The sequence below is a fragment of the Aspergillus novofumigatus genome, assembly GCF_002847465.1.
Source record: "Aspergillus novofumigatus IBT 16806 chromosome Unknown P174scaffold_2, whole genome shotgun sequence".
Taxonomy (NCBI): domain Eukaryota; kingdom Fungi; phylum Ascomycota; class Eurotiomycetes; order Eurotiales; family Aspergillaceae; genus Aspergillus; species Aspergillus novofumigatus.
The window spans coordinates 859,041-875,238 of NW_020194275.1; the positions used below are offsets into that span (position 1 = coordinate 859,041).

The 16,198-nt window shown below is 49.6% G+C and overlaps 3 protein-coding genes across 3 annotated transcripts; 1 reads left to right on the forward strand and 2 right to left on the reverse strand.

Annotated features, from left to right (window-relative positions):
- Positions 1-3,639: 3,639 nt before the first annotated feature.
- P174DRAFT_82760 (putative lysophospholipase) lies at positions 3,640-5,398 on the reverse strand. The gene is made up of 2 exons (XM_024832471.1): positions 4,359-5,398; positions 3,640-4,299 (listed from the first exon to the last, which is right to left on the reverse strand). The coding sequence occupies exons 1-2, from the start codon at positions 5,254-5,256 to the stop codon at positions 3,893-3,895; spliced, it is 1,305 nt and encodes a 434-aa protein (XP_024685181.1). The 5' UTR covers positions 5,257-5,398; the 3' UTR covers positions 3,640-3,892.
- An 858-nt stretch (positions 5,399-6,256) lies between these two features.
- P174DRAFT_501329 (putative choline transport protein Ctr) lies at positions 6,257-8,236 on the reverse strand (the record flags this gene model as incomplete). Its single annotated transcript, XM_024831028.1, has 3 exons — positions 6,257-6,674; positions 6,731-7,668; positions 7,746-8,236. The coding sequence occupies 3 exons, from the start codon at positions 8,234-8,236 to the stop codon at positions 6,532-6,534; spliced, it is 1,572 nt and encodes a 523-aa protein (XP_024685182.1). The 3' UTR covers positions 6,257-6,531.
- A 5,928-nt stretch (positions 8,237-14,164) lies between these two features.
- Positions 14,165-15,782, forward strand: P174DRAFT_438371 (DUF1996 domain-containing protein). The gene is made up of 2 exons (XM_024826523.1): positions 14,165-14,249; positions 14,305-15,782. Exons 1-2 carry the CDS (start codon positions 14,242-14,244, stop codon positions 15,449-15,451), a joined length of 1,155 nt encoding a protein of 384 aa, XP_024685183.1. The 5' UTR covers positions 14,165-14,241; the 3' UTR covers positions 15,452-15,782.
- The last annotated feature ends 416 nt before the right edge of the window (positions 15,783-16,198 follow it).

The following is a 16,198-nucleotide window of genomic DNA, read 5'->3' on the forward strand; positions in this document are numbered from 1 at the left end:
TGTCGGCCGGAGGGAGATGGGCGGAAATAGAGGATGCGGGGTAGAAAGGGGTGGAAGGGGAAGTAAGTCGGAGGATCAGGCTGACCCAATAGAGTAACGGTGAGTCTGGAGATCGGAGACCGCGAAAAGATGGGTTGGAGTAGTGATGAGCGGTTCTATAAGGAAGACAATGGCCCGTATGATCGTTCTGTGTATGAAGATTGACTCTAAGAGCCTCCAGTCAGTATCTGAAAGAAAAGGAATTCCTCAGCCCCAAAGGCGCCGCTTCAAAACGAAGATGAGGGCAAGAAGGGAAAAAAAGTCTCGGTGGGGTAAATTGGCGGAGGAGGAGAGGGGGCAGCAGTTGTATAACTAGTTGATAGTACCTGAGTAGTAGTATGGGCGATGTAGTAATGGGAATCAATTGATGCCCCTCAACGTGGTTCTCGCAACCATAAAATAATGCCGCAATCAGCTGAGCTAATTGTGCAATGAAATAATAATATAGGTAACTGTCGTATGTCGCTCCCAAGGTGGTTTTCTCTGTGCCCCCAAGGTGATGATTCTGGTGACCTTGAATCCGGCCGATGCTGACCAGCGCCCAAGTGATTAAGTATACTCCGTCGTTAAGTCATATATCTACTCCAAAGAATAAAACCCATTAATACTGAAAAATAAAGTAAAGCACGCAAACGGGTCACGCACTAGAATTGATAGGGGAAAAATCAGCACTCGCAAAAAGACTCCAGACCCCGTGAGCAAAGTAGAAAAATTTCAAAATAAAAAAAAAAATGACGCTGGCCGTGGATCCAGTGCAAAGCGTCTGTCGGTTCCGAGATTCGCAGCCCACTTTTCTGATGGACTGATGCAATATAATGTTCTTGTCCTTATTCTTTGTTCTCGAGTAGAAAAGAGATCTTTGGGTAAGTATAGGGGATTACTGGCTGTAGAAAATGCAGAAATTATTGTTGGAGCACACACTGGGCTTATATACTCTGCGATGTGTATTGAAACCTGCGAGGGACCGATGCTATCCATCTACAGAATGGATCAATACTCGAGTCTCAGACCTTCCCACTAAGAATAATACTAGAGACACTAGTGACTGGTCTGGATTGGGATCGTCTGGGGTTGCCAACAATTATCGACTGTTACTAGTAGAAACTTCTGATGAAGGAATCACAGAGAATCCTCTGTCGTTGTCTCTCATCGTTCAGTGTCATAGAGTGTCGCGGTTGTCACCGTTGCCTCCGATTCAGGTCCGAACCACTCAAACTATCGAGTAATAGAATTGGCTTCGGGCAGCACCTTATTCACTCGGTCTGTCTATTTATCTAGACTATCTTTGTTCTGACAAGATCGAACTTGCCTACAGGCAGCCCCTGTTTGAGAAACATGGGCTGGTAGAGTAGCCGCTATGTTGATTTTTCGTACCTAAGGGTTGCTAAGACGAGTACCATACCTATCATTCGGGTAAAAGAATCCACATGGTCTGATTGATCAATGAATCTGGACCCAAGACGGAATGACACCGGCGACAACGCAGAGGATGGCAGGTGGGTAGCAGGACTAGACAGGAAATTCGAGTCGATGGTGCATGATCGCAATAACCGCGCTTTGAGGGCAGAATTCACCAGAATCTTCACTACTACGTACCGACAATTCTGAGAAGCTGGTTGAATCAAGGCAGTGGTGGCGCGTTGGGCCATACAGGTTCTTTTAATTTACGTAACTCGGGATGCACTGCGATGCTCAGGGATGCTAGCAGAGACATTGCCGATGCAACTTTGAAATTTGGAGTTTGGAGTAGGTATCCATAAATAATATCATATCACTGCTAGGAAAGACTAGCTATAAGAAAACAATAGGTCTTTTGACGCTGGCATTATTCATGCGCCAGGAAGATATACTTATGATGTGCATGTTTTTGATGGTTGTCTGTATTTTGCTGTAGGGTGATCGGCCTGCTGGCCAATTAAATTCACGGGACTATCCTATGGCAAGTAGTTTGCTCGACCTCAACCTCATTGAATTGATATGTGCTAGATAATCTATGCAGATAATCTATGCAGAATTCTTTGGTTTTCTTACCTCCGAGTAGGAGGCCAGCATCAAGCTGCAACGTGGGTTCCAAGTATGGACCCTTGTCATATGCATACTCCATCACTAGCCAGGCTCACTTTGTACCTGGGTCCTGGTGCTAATCAACAATTGCGCCAAGAGCTTCTTGCTTCTAACTCCAAGTCTCGCAAGAGCCTGAGTGATATCGAACATCATCCAAGAAGGACCAGCAGAATCCTCCTTCCAGAGCACGTTCGTTTCAAGACCCATCCGGCATCCATCCTGATCCTCCCCGGATAAGCGGACAGCCAATCTTGACCTGGAATTACACACGAGGTCACTGTTGCCCTTTGTGCGGCATCAACTACTGATCCATCAATCGCTGGTATTTGATACTTTAGTGAAGCATCAAACACCTACAGGTGTCTATTCTAGCGGATATTCAAACCACAATTAGCATAAAAATCCTAACGTTAGGTAATAGTCATGGCTCATGGTCAAGTGATAAGTCCAGAGCCTACAGCAGTCGTTCCGGCTCCTTTCCGGACTCCGGATCGAAGCTGATTGTTCCTTATCATTGCTGCGGACGGGAGTCTCTAAATGCTGGCAGCTCGCACCTGGAACAAACAACTTCATCCTCATCCCATGTGGGCAATGACACAATCTTCATCAATTCTGGCTACTCATCCCGTCATCGACAATTGTCGCATCCCCCCGAATTCACCATCGCCCTTCCAAATCGCACCATGAAGCAATCAATCAATCACGAAATCACCTCAGGTAATACCATTATCAGCACCGATAGGTAACATCGTAGAACGGGCTAGTTCGCATCTAGAAAATCCTCATCAACCACATGACATGCTCGATCACCGGTTCTCGAGGTACTCCCACTAGTTCCGTCTTTACTGGCCGGGTTGGCAAAGTATAAATCGAACTATCTTCCTGATGGTGCATAACTGCATTTCCCGGATGCGGGGTAAGGTACTCCCCGGACAACAGTTGAGCTAGCCGCTAGACTGAGTAGATTGTAGTGTGAACTGTAAACCATAACTGTGTCTAGACTGTTAGGTAGGGTCTTGAGATAGGTATCTAGGTCGTACGGAGTAGAAAAAGTTAGGTAGTACTAGTGATGAAGGTTGCACCTTGCAGAGTGAGAACTCAACCTTATCAATTTGCCTCTGGCTGGGGCGATCAGGCTTATCGCCCTGGGGATGACTATCTCCGCGGCTGTTAGTCACCTTTTTATATTGTTTTATAAATCGTTGGAGGGTCGACTCTGCTTGAAACCTACTCCTCAGGAAGGGAATGCCGTTGAAGGACCATCATGCACTAAAAAGTTATAAGAAGTCACTAAGTCCTATAGTTTAATCTAGTTGGACGTCTATACATCGTTAAGTTGGATTAATGAGCAGTCGCGCCCCTGAATCTAGAACAGACGAACAGGTCAAGTGACTGACCAGTCTATTTCTATTGCGGAGAAGAAATGGCCTAAAAGTTCAAGGAGCAGAGCCAGACAGCATCCGACTGGGAATCTCTCGTCGTCCTAGGAGCGACTCGTTCTCTTCCTCCATCTCGCGGTCGCTAACTTCCCTCGGCCCAATACCGGCTAGACCCCAAACGGCGGGCCTGCGCCGTGCAAGGAGTTCCGCCGCTTGTCGTTCATCAGAATGCAGATGCGCGCCTGACTTGCGCAGCAAGAGGACATGCTCCGATAGCCCTGCATTGGCGGCGAGGAACAGAGGTGTGCGCCCGTTGCGGTTTCGAATATGCACTGACCCTCCCTGCAGCAGAAGGAAGCGGAGAATCTCGACGGACGGAGAGGCTGCGGCAAGATGCTGCGATTCACACGTTAGCTTGTTCTCCGAAGACCCAGGAATAGAGGGTTGCGTACGATTGGAGTGTTTCCGGAATAATCTGCGTCGTTCAAGATCCAGTGATGCTCGATCTTGAAGATCTCTACCACGCGTTCGAAATCTCCCTGCGCGATCGCGTATCCCAGCATGGTGAGCGTTTGCACCCGCTCCGGAAGTGCACCGTCAGGGTGGCGGAACATCGGCTGCGACGCTTCAGTCAACTCTCCGCGAAGCGAGACCGACATGGCCTTGGCCACAGACTCGGGTGTGGAATCCGGAAGAGCCAGAAGGTAGGACATCTTGGTCAGAGCGGCTTCTGTCGTCATATCGAGACCTGCAACGACGCCTGCGCGGGAGAGACTCATTCCGGGCGCATAGACGGGGCTCACGCTGCCGGTCAGGCCTGGTTGTGGTCAGCATCGTTCGTAGAAAAAAAAAAAAAAGCCCTGCACGAGAGCTTACATTGAGTGACGTTGACAATGACGATCCCCCGCTTGATTGCATCGGCGAGGACGTTGGTCATGGCATTGTCTTGGCCGTGAGGTGCGTTTCCAGCGCCAAACGTCTCCAGCACTAATCCTCGGAGTCCTTCAAGCTTCAGCACGGCGTCCACCATCTCCGGCTTGATGCCAGGGAAGATACGAAGACACGCGACGTGCGTGGTATCCAGATTTGTCTGAATGCTGAAGTGTTCGATATTCTTTGGCCGGTTCACAAGCTCCCAGTTGACGTTGGTGCGCATCGACGTCGTCACCGCCAGCGGCGGGCAGTTGGGCGAGTCGAATGCCGCAAAGTCACTGGCCGCCACCTTACACGATCGGTTGCCCCTGAAGAGCTTGTTGTTGAAATACAGACACACCTCCGGGATCACGAAATGGCCCGCCACAACCAAAGAACCCAGGAGGTTATCCGTAGCGTCATTCTGTAGCTCCAGCATCGGGGCCTGTGCTCCCGTAAGAACGACCGTCTTGCCGAGATTCTGGAGCATGAAGCTCAGCGCGGAGCACGTATATGCTAAGCTGTCGGTGCCGTGGAGCACGACAAAGGCATCGAAGAGTGTGTAGTTCCGCTCGATCGTCCGCGCGATCTCGGTCCAACCCTTGGCGTCGATGGAGCTGCTATCCAGGAGCTCCTCGAACTCAAACACTGTATATCTCACCCGGCGGCCGTACAGTGTCTGCGGCGTTCGTAGACTCGGATGCGGTCTGATCTCTCCCGCTGCATTGACCACAACATCCATCATAGTGGAGGAGGAGCCATCGTTGAAAGTAGGCACGCGGGCCAGGCACTGTTCCTGGAATCCCCGGGCTGGCACAAACCCTGAGGGCGACTGTTTCATGCAGATCGTCCCTCCGGTCATGATAATCAATACTCTGGACTCGGGACCGAGTCCGCTTGCTCCTCGAGCAGCTCGGGAATGGTTGCCTCTGCGGCCGTCATTTTGTCAGACAAGCCCAGCTGATGCGTCAAAGAAAACCCGCAGTCTCCAAAGACTCTACATGCAAGTTCGCTCTCAGAGCTTGTCTTAGTGACTCTTGATGATTGCTCACGTCACACAAGCGGGACGCCGATTGCGGGGTGACGATATTTGAATCCAGCAGGCACAAAGTTCATTCAAGACATAAGCTTACGAGAAAAAAGAACTCAACGAGCCTTTGGATCAGTTCTAGAAGCGCTCACATTCAGATCATTCTGGGGGAGAATTGGAGTTACTCCAACCAACGGCTGTCTTATTACGTACAGCGGAAGCCTCGAGGTCTCGGTCGTTGGCCGTGAATAACCAGCGCAATGAGAGATTTTTTTCATGCGGTAACTTTAAACCGCGCCCCACTGTACGGAAATCAATTGTCAACAATTTCACTGCCTTCAAGCATGGAATATTGTCGGCAATAGGACTCATCCTCTTTGCAATGCCTCAGTTGAGCAAATTAGAAAGGCAATATCTACCATCAGACATTGACGTTTTTGGGCTTTTATGTGTTGTACGGGTAATAATGTTGACCAGTTGGCCCGTTCAGCATGGAAATATTCTACCACCACAATCCTATCAAAACATCCGGAGCTTCAAGCAATGTAACTCACCCGGACAAAAGATATACCAATACAGCTATTAAGCTGAAAAAATCCTCTTGCCGCATCGCGCAACTCATACCAACCCTTCATGAGCACCTATGTTGTTGCCTTAGAGCTGAGGCATGGTTACATCGAGTAGTGACGGCTCGATCTGATAAGGCATACGGAGTACAACCTCAGTTTGCTAATTGGCCAGAACAGGCACAGTTCTCAGTCACAGCACCTTTGAAATTCATCCTGCTTCTCTGCAGGCTTCTCTTTTCATCTTCTGCCACCCATACAGACTACTGAGTTGTAGGCCTCCTTTTATTCGATAGAGATCTTGTCCTTGTTTCGAGACCGGTCAGTTCAATGGGGCCATTACTTTGAATTACGTTGATGAACTCCTCATTCTGGACTCGTGCAGTCTATTGATTCTCTATGTAACACTGTAGGGTATCGTCTATATACATTGATCCAGGACTTGCTCGAGCTCCGGGCTCTGTGGCGCAGTCGAATCCTGCTTCAAGAAACAAGCATAAACGCTATCAAGAAATGACAAACCCTCTTTTCAACCTCATACTTAGTGCTCTGTTTCTGTTTCCGATGCCGCTGCATCCTCCGAACAGCTTTGGCTGCCTCGGAACCATCGTCTGCCTCGAGCGAACCAATCAATCAGGACAATGACGACAACGACACCATACACTGCAGAGACATAGTTCATATCTGTCGAGGATGTTAGCAAAGGTGTTTACAGTCGAGTAACATGAGTGAACACTTACTCCCTGTTGTGACTGGCATGGTCGCTGGGAAAGAGTACATGACCAGGCAGAAAGCAGTCCAAGCTATGGTGACAATGTTGGCCGCGAGGCCCCATTTACCCAGCCAGAATGGTCCACGCTTGATGTTGTTGCGACCACGGTACCAGAGGCAGAGAATAGGGCACGAGTACGAGAGGTACAGCAGTGTGATGCATGCCGTCACCATGCTGTTGAACGCAGTAGACGATCCTAGATAAAGCAGACCCAATGCGGCAACGATGAAGCAGCTCACAGTATGTGCCATCAGTGGCACGTCCAGAGTCTTGTTGACTTGAGCAAGCCACTGGTGGCCTGGCAACCCGCGATCGCGTGCAAACGCCCAGGCAAGACGGGATTGCCATGTATGACAGGCAATCAGACATCCCATGCCTGTGACCAGCAGCAAGGTCTCAAGGACAATAGCACCGGCCTTGTTCTGGAGGGCCTGGTAGTAAAGCTCTAGAATGGGGACTCCGGTTGCCGTGCTCAAGAGTTTGTTCAGGTCGTTGAGTCCAAAGAACATGGCGATGCAATAGGTCCAGGAAGTGACGAAGCCGATCACTACTGTGGCCATGATCGCAATCGGGATATTCTTCTCGGGATGAGGTACCTCCTCCGCCAGATGTGTTGCGGAGTCCAGGCAGGCGAAGATCCAGTTCGGGTTGATCAGGCCCACGATGAATGCAATGCCGTCCTGCTTCCATCCTGTGGAGTTGACAAAGTGACCAAAGACGTATGACGCACTGGGATGAGTCTTGGCACAAGCAGGAACTGTGACCAAGATTACCAGGAAGGAGATCAATGAGATGTACAGGGTGGCCTTTGCTACCAGAGGCAGCGATTTCCCAAAGCAATTGAACAGGTAGCAGAAGAAGTTGATAATCTCATAAGCCACAACCACATGCCATGGTTTAACCGTACTGAATTGCAGTGTCAGCCCGACGCCGCAAGATAACCATTTCGGCGGAGAAGAGGGACCAGGGATTTTCAAGCATACAATTCAGGATGACCAAGCTGCCACATGCCAACACCAGCAGACCCAAGACTCAGCGCGACACTGGCACAGGCGAAAATAGCCCCAGCGTAGCCAAACCAGCCCGTGACATAGGACGCAAACCGAGCGTACTTTTGGGGTGCCAGTTCATTGGCCCAGAAGTATTGGCCTCCAGCATTTGGCATGGCACTGGCGAGCTCGGAAAGCGATGAGGCAACGCACATGGAAATGAAAGTGATCCACAACAGTCCGTAAACGATGAGGACTGTGCCGCCGGAGTTGATACCAGTGACTAAGGACGCCGAGATACCAAACCATGAATTGGACATACAAAACGCTATACCAATGAGAGATATCACACCAAAATTGCGCTGCAGGTCCTGTGAGTAGCCCATCTCAGCAAGTCGAATCGCGTCGGCATCGTCGCATCCAGACGAGGTGTCGCTAGACCCCGGCTTGACGCTCGGTTTCTTCTCTAGATCAGGGTTGCTCATTGTTGCAAGCGAAAATCAGCAAAGACAATGGAGAGACAGATAGCACTGGAGTCGAATGAGGAATCCGGGCCGAGCTGCTGGGGTATCCGCGTGGGCGTCGTTAGGAAGCCTTGAATGGGGCAATCGAAATCACTGTCGCATAAGGGTTGTTGGGTATCGTCGTACAAGCCTTCGACTTGGAGGGGCAGGTTGGCCGCTGCGGGATAGCTTAATGTTATTGCTGCTATGGGCGTCGATACTGCCGGCCGGAGACGCAGTAGGACTGAAGCGTTGTCGCAGGCGGACACAAATATCGGGATGGCGATACAGGGTACGACGATACAAGATACCAAAAGGGAACAACAAGGTTACGAAACCGATATTGCCAATTGTCTGCCTGGTTGACTTATCAACAAGCCGGAAAGTGTTGGCGAGAACAAACTGCTAGACAATGCTTCTGCCACAGGCGATCAAGACAGCAAGGGATGAGCCTGCACTGCAGTGCTAAGGTGGAAAGGTATGCGGAGAAGAGGAGAAGAGGAGGCGAGGTAAAGAGGGGGCAAAAGAAGTAAGGAGGATTGGGAAAGGCGATGTGAGATTGAGGGATGAAGGTGAGTTTATAAGCAGTGAAAGACTTTTGCTGATATTCTCATGCTCACTGGGAGTGCTCGCACTGCTCATTTCCGTCTTGGAGTACAGTGCCCACCTCCCCACTGCTGAGTGTTTGATTGTTTGATCCTAAATATCTGCATGTCCAGGGACAGTCTCCTAATGCAAACTATGTCATAGTCTTGAGAAATCTTTCAATTGATGAACCGAGAGGACCGCTGCGTTCTCATTCGTCCTTTGTAGGTAGAAGCCAGAGACGAAGCATAGCGGATCTCTTGCCTGGTTTCCGATAGGATATCCCTTGAGGCAACTGAGAGGCAACTGAGAGGGCGACACTGATCGCATATGTCTGGTTAACACGATCGTTGGCTGATCCTTAAGATTTTTACTCCAGATGTGGCGCTCCTCTCCACTGCTGCGTGTGGCTCCACTGCAAAATTTTTTGACTGGTTACGGGATGACATAACCGCACTTGGAATGTCTTTCTATCGCCAATAAGGGATCCGTGGACTGCTAGTGAAGTATTGGTGCCAACTTACCGTCTCTCGATTGTGTGTGAGGACGTCATTTCCGCCCATGTATGCTGGTACTCGGGAGTTGTGATCCGCCACGGGATTCGGCTCGGCCTTGAGCAGATTGCTCGTTCGGGCCAACACAATCCTCACGGGTCACGACTATGGTGCTCTTTCACAAGATGATATGGACATGATCCTTACCAGCAATTACAATTGCATTCTGAGACCAGTAGACCGAAAATGCTCATATTGATCAGCGTCTCACGTAGTATGCTGTATTGGAGAAACACGGAGGCATTAATGTTTTGTCGGCTATAGTTCCGAGCTTTCTCCAGCCTCCCGCGGCGCCAACATGCACGCTTTACAGTTTTCAGACTGGTGCCTGCGGATCTCACCGCAGCCCGGGTCTCTGATTTGTACGTTCCGAAGCGATGACGGCATTGTAACAAACGTTGACTAAGTAGTGCCGTTTACCGAGCGGCTTATGAATGTTTCTTCATGCATCTTGATACGAGTAGTCATGAGGACTCACTCCTAGATCGCTTCCTTCCAATTACCCTGAGCAGGATATCGACTTCCTCACTCCATAGTGCTCGCTGTTATTCTGACATTGCTGGCTTCAGTTTCAAGGTGCACTTTGTGGTGAATCGACCCTACGGCTTGTAATCTCGTGGCAGAATACATAGACAGGGGAGGTTACGGAATCTCCCCGCAGGCTAGCAGACTAACGCAGCAGGCAACGATCCATGCCAAGGCAGGCAATAGTTACCTGGACTAAGCCAAAGCCTACACCGCAGTCTGCAGATCTCAGATCCTAGAGGCTTCGCGTTCGCAGATTGTTCGACCAGCTTTACCATTTTCGACTGCAACAGTTGTACGCTGTGACCCCCGAGCAGGAAAATGCCATCGACTCTGCTCCAGAAACATTGGGACGCATGCAAGGATTCATTATTCTTGCACAACAATATCTTATGGACGCAGTCACGTCAAACAATAGCATCCCGGGTACTCCCGAGAATACGGAGATGCATGTTTCATTCGTGGTTGCAGCAACGCGTCGTGGGATGAACTGGGACAACATTACTATTTTGGGATAGTGCTCCCCGAATGGAGACGGGCCGCTAATCGCTATATGGCAAGGTTTCCCTGTAATAAAAGGCAAGATTGTGAACAGGAGGGTCTTCGACGACTGGACTTTTCTGGGATAGTGTGCTGAGGAGAGAATCTCCATTTGGTGAGATCGAGGATGTAAGGAGTGTGGCAGGTCCAACCCCTCATCAATGGCCTGACCAGTTGCGTCTGTCAACTTTCATAAACTTACCTTTTCCTTGGTTAAATGGAAATCATAGAAAAAGAGGCCAACACGCCTGAAGGCTACTGAGCAGGATTGGTCGATAGACGAGAGGAGGTTGATGACCGTAAGGACAGCAGCACAGTATACCAAAATCTTTCGTGCTGGTCAAGGACCTGCCAGCATAGAGCCCGTGCGAAGCGTCACAGCTGCGTTTGGGGCTGAAACCCTCACGACCTTGGTCTGACTTTATGAGTGCAACTCGAAACGAAGAAAGATTCAACGCTGTGTCAGGGCTTGGCTGATATAAATAGGATGTAGTGATCACGGGTTAAGGGGAAGGACTTGACCGGACTTGCGAGTGCAAGGGTTTGTAACAGCAAAGCATCTTTACATTATGGAGAAGGGTACGAACAGTATGGTGAAACAGCTTGTGGCAAGATATATTATGGTAACAGGCCACCAGTGGGAAGTGGCAAGAATAAATATAGCTGCATCATAACATCTTGAGGAAGGATAAAGCACGCGGCTCATCCACTGCAATGGGGGGATGAGATTTCACTGACTCAGACTCAGACCAGGATTGAGTTGAGTGCTTGTCTATATCAAGCTTCGTCAGCGAGATGGAGGCTGTTTTGTGTATATCAAGATATGGTGCAATTGGTCCACCGTTCGCGATGTGGTTTTCTGGAATAACTGAGACATGCATCGCGATCGATGAGATCTCAAAGGCGACATCGATTTTGAATTTCCTGGAAGCCGAGCACTATGGAGATGTATAGCAGAATCAACAATAATAATTTATGTCTCCTTCCATACAAGAGAGCCCGCCGACTGGGCAAGCGCCCCATCAATCCGCACTGATGTCACTGTGTTTCAGACTTGAGTCTAACAAACTCTCAGAAGCCAGAGCAAAATAGACGAAAGGAAATCAGGAAAAAAGGGAGATGAGCGCAAATATGAAACCGCTAGAAACCGCTAAAAACCGCCGCCAAGCATCAATCTGCGTGGACAATATCCAACCACCAGTCATAGTCGTCTCTTGCCTCCCACTAGTCAGGAACAGGGGAATCATCTTATGATCTTCGCCACGGGTACCTGGAGTTGTTCCTTTTTGCTACTTTGGCATGGGACATGATGATCAGAGCATCTACAGATCAAGTGATTAACCGCTCCATCAACGTTGGAAATCTGATCCTCAAGTGGCGGGTAGTATCAACGATCTTCAGGGGGCATGCAAGTCTGCAGCTTCAACAAACAAGAATTCTGAATTCTGAATCACGAATCATGAAGAACAGCACACACTATATTAATCAAGGTGGAGATCACTTAAGACGCCGTCAGGGGCGCAGCGCCTCCCTTGGCCCCTCTAGTGTCTATTAATCCGCTCGGTAGCGTGTTGATTATCTCGGTAAGAGAGCATCTGCTGGTGTGATGAAACGCCCACGATTAACGCCGCATGTGTATCAGTTTCGAATCATCCCCCTAATTTTATTCTGTTTGATCGTCTCGAGTTTATCAGTCAAATTTCATTGATAAAGACCCGCTGAACACGGTCTTCACATCATTTAACGCTCAGAAATAGTTTTCCAGCCCCCCCCTCGGAGCCCCTCGATCCCGTTTCCCAAACCCCCGCGGCTCGATAGCGCCCCGTTGTTGGGAACGCGTCGGCAATAGTCTGCGTCGTCAGTCATTGGTATTGTTGAGCAGCTTGGAGTCTTGGTCAAGTGGATGTCATAATACAGCATCTTCCTATCATATTGTGGACTTGACTCTGGTGTGGGTGATTGTCGCTCTGGTCAAACACCAAAGGCCTATTGGGCTCTTAGCAGTCCCAAGCCAAGCACGACACGTATTGTCTTCAAACTTTTTGCTCAAGGAGAAGACAAGAAAGAAGGGGGTGATTTGAGAAGAATAATAATAGTAGTATAGAGTACACGCGGGACAGATGAAAGGTTTCCTAGTAAAAGTCTTCGCGAAATGATCTGGCGATGCCGCTCATTAATATCTGGAGATTGGATTTTGATATCGCCAGCGACTACAAATTATTACTGCTGCCACTAAAAAAGCTCAGACCCAAGACTCACAATCCTTTCCATAGAGCTAATCGAATTAGGCTCTTTGAGAGTTTATTTCATCTCCAGACATCTTCTCCTTTTATTTGTAGTTGGTTTTATTTAACAGAAAGGATGCTCCATACTTCATAGACCCTGGTTTCATTTCCCTTCTTCTGCGTCTTCTACCTCGACCTGCGACCATCCCTTGTGCTCCCCCTTCGCTCATTATTTCATTCATTCTTAGACGCCTTGGTCGTCTGTTCCACTCTTTTGACTACTTTCTCTTCGGGATCCAGTCGTTCTCTATCGCACCGTTGCTTCTCCCACTTCCCATCGTTCGTTTCCACGCCTCTGGTGATCGGCTGGTCTGAGAGCACAACTGAGCTTTTCGAATTTTAAACCAAATAACTCTCTCCATAGAGTGCTTTTGAAAGGTCCTGCATTCCAGTCTCATTCGTCCACATTACATCGAATCGACTATCCGGTTTTCCGTCCGTCAAGAATTCAATACAACAAACACAAGTCCAATAAGAACAGCCCCTCGACAGAAGGGTATGTACCTTTTTCCATTTGCTCTACCTTCCTTGTTCCCTTTCTTTCAAGCTGGCCAATACTCTTTGATCATCCTTTCTCTTTATCTACACTGTCCTGGTACGCCTCGTGGGGCTATGATGGAGCGAAGAATGTGACGGTCCACCCTCGCTGCAAGGGACATTCCACTTCCAGAGATGGACCACTTGGGTTGAAACGATTTTGAAGCTCTTCCCTTATACCGTGGGGCTTGTTCCTGACTGGACCTTGGTCAGTGCGCCGTGCCTTGAATGTGCAATGTGCAATGTGCAAGTTATGCCATTGTTATTGTTATTGTTGTTGTTGACGTTGATGACTGGCCTTGGACTGCCTGGTATTTACTATCTCCAGCCGGCTGCTGCGCGATAGTCGGATATACTACCTGCACCTCATGTACCCCCGACTTCCACGGCATCAACACGCGAACGGTCTCTTTTTGGGCCTTTCATTCCTTTCTTACGCTCTTTTGCTTGAATTTCTGTGTCTGGTTCATACTCACTGCTCCTGGTGACGCTTCTAGCCGACCATTTCGCTCGTTAAAATCCGACATCAGATCCGCTCATTTATAATTGAAACCACAGTCTAGAAACGACGACTATTATGGCACGTACGATGAGGCTGCATGTCGGCCTCGTGACCGGTTTACTGGCCTTGTCCGGTCTCACTGACGCCTTCTGGCGTCTTCCCTGCCGTGGACGGACTGGTCTTGCAAGAATTGACCCTCTCATGGATCCTGGCAAGCCTTCGTCCCACGTGCATGCAGTTCATGGTTCTGGCGGTTAGTGGGATGGCCCTTATACGCACTCGACTTTGTACTGATGTCCATCTTTGATAGGCTTTTCTATGTCGGCTAGCGGGGCCGACTTGAAGGCGTCAAGCTGTACCTCGTGCGCCGTTACTCAGGACAAGTCCGCGTATTGGATTCCAGCGCTCTACTTTATGCATGAGAATGGTGATGCTGAAATTGTCAATCAGGTTGGAGGCATGCTCGCGTAAGTTAGTCTCCAAGTTGAACGCAGGCACTAGCTGACGATGCGTCAATAACAGTTATTACCTGCTTTACGGAGAGAACGTAACCGCGTTTCCGGACAACTTCCGCATGATTGCTGGCGACACATACCTGCGCGACTTTCCCTGGCCGATCCCTGACCCTCCCAAGTCGGAATGGACAGGCAAGCAAGCATCGCAGCAGGCTCTTCGGCAGAAGGCGATCGGTTTCAACTGTCTGAACTACGCTCTCGATCCCGAACCTTCGCTTGGCCGCCATTTCCTTCCCAACAAGACGTACCTGGACGAACACTGCACCGACGGTGTCCGGTTCGAGTTGATGTTCCCTTCGTGCTGGAACGGCAAGGATGTTGACTCGGATGATCACAAGTCACACGTGGCCTATCCCTCGTTGGTTATGGACGGGACATGTCCCCAGGGCTTCGAGACACGCCTCGTTTCTCTCTTCTACGAGAGCATCTGGGATACATATGCGTTCAAGGACAAGGAAGGCTACTTCGTTCTCGCCAACGGTGACCCTACAGGATTCGGTTATCATGGCGATTTCATGCAGGGCTGGGAATCGGGGGTCCTGCAGCAGGCAGTGGAGCAGTGCACCAATCCTTCGGGTCAGGTTGAGGACTGTGCTGTTTTCAACATTCAAAGCGAGGACAAGCAACAACAGTGCACATTCGATATGCCGCCCGCCTTGAAGCACGAAAAGGTGACCTTGACTAGCGGCGGTCTTCCCAACAAACTCGCAGTCCAGTGGGGGCCCGCCTATGCCAGCGATGTTTCTGCTTCCGTCAGCTCCGTGGTGTCCAGCGCGCTCAGTGCAGCCACTCACGCGGTTGCCTCGGCCTCTGCGGAATTGTCGCTCCATGCCAGCGCCTTTGGGAACAACCTGCAAGTCAGCAAGCCGACCTCGACCTGGACTCCGACTCCAACCACATCCTATGTTGAGAGTGCCGTCACTCAAGCGGTTGTCTATGTCGAGCAGGAGATTATCGTCTGGGTTGACGGCCAGAAAAACATCCTTGGGACCGGTACCGGTAGCCTAGAGACGTTGTCAACCACCACACGCACCACCACCCGTGTCGTCTCGACCGTTGTCACTGTTCCCACGGAAGCACCAGTGAAGAGAGAAGAGCATGTTCACCACGTCCACAAGCGTCATGGCCACGGCCACCTTCACCAAAGGAGCTAGGCGCCTTCTATCTTCTACGTAAAATCCTGTTCTTGTTGCCTGATGTTTCAGCTCTGCAAGAACATCTGACTCAAAAGTCCGTATGGGACTGTCTTTCTTGGGATGCTGACTACCGTCAGATTATGTTTCTCGCGTCTTGATTTTCAGGATATCCCCTTTTTATCATTCTTTCCTGTTGTCAATTTTCTTCACTTTTTCTGTACATTTTGCAACCTACCGCTTTGTCCCTGAGGGAGGAGGCTGGACAGCGTCATGTTCATTCGCTCGATGAACTGATAAGTCCTGTTGAATATATGAATTGAATCAAGACTGGAGAGATCCGGTATTTCCCCTTGGCCCGGGGCCTTTTATAAATAGTATATGGTTTCTTACTGAATCATTTGAGCATCATGACAAGCTGACTTTAGTGAGACACCCGGCCACCCCGTCGCCCAACCACAAACTCGTGTTGGGCAGTCTTGGCCGTCGATCAATCCTGCAACACCACCGGTCCAATCACTGCGTGGAACGTGTGGCTTCGACAGTCTGCTTGAACTGCCGTCACAGCCCTGGCACTGCATGTCTAAGACATTTTTGCCTTGCTAAGCTTGTAAGGATGTACTCGTCCTCTCAGCCCTGACTGCCTGAGCCGAATATAGCTCGGTACTACTCTGCGTTACTACTCTTAGACTCTGCCGTTGTACCTTCCAACGAAAACAAACACCTATATAAAGACAACATCCCCTCATAATCACTCCCCTCACAATC

Excerpts from the sequence above, each read along its gene's own strand:
- P174DRAFT_82760 (XM_024832471.1), bottom strand. The coding sequence starts at position 5,256 with ATGACCGGAGGGACGATCTGCATGAAACAGTCGCCCTCAGGGTTTGTG. Across the intron at positions 4,300-4,358 it reads CATTGTCAACGTCACTCAAT|GCCTGACCGGCAGCGTGAGC; the intron begins GTAAGCTCTCGT and ends GACCACAACCAG.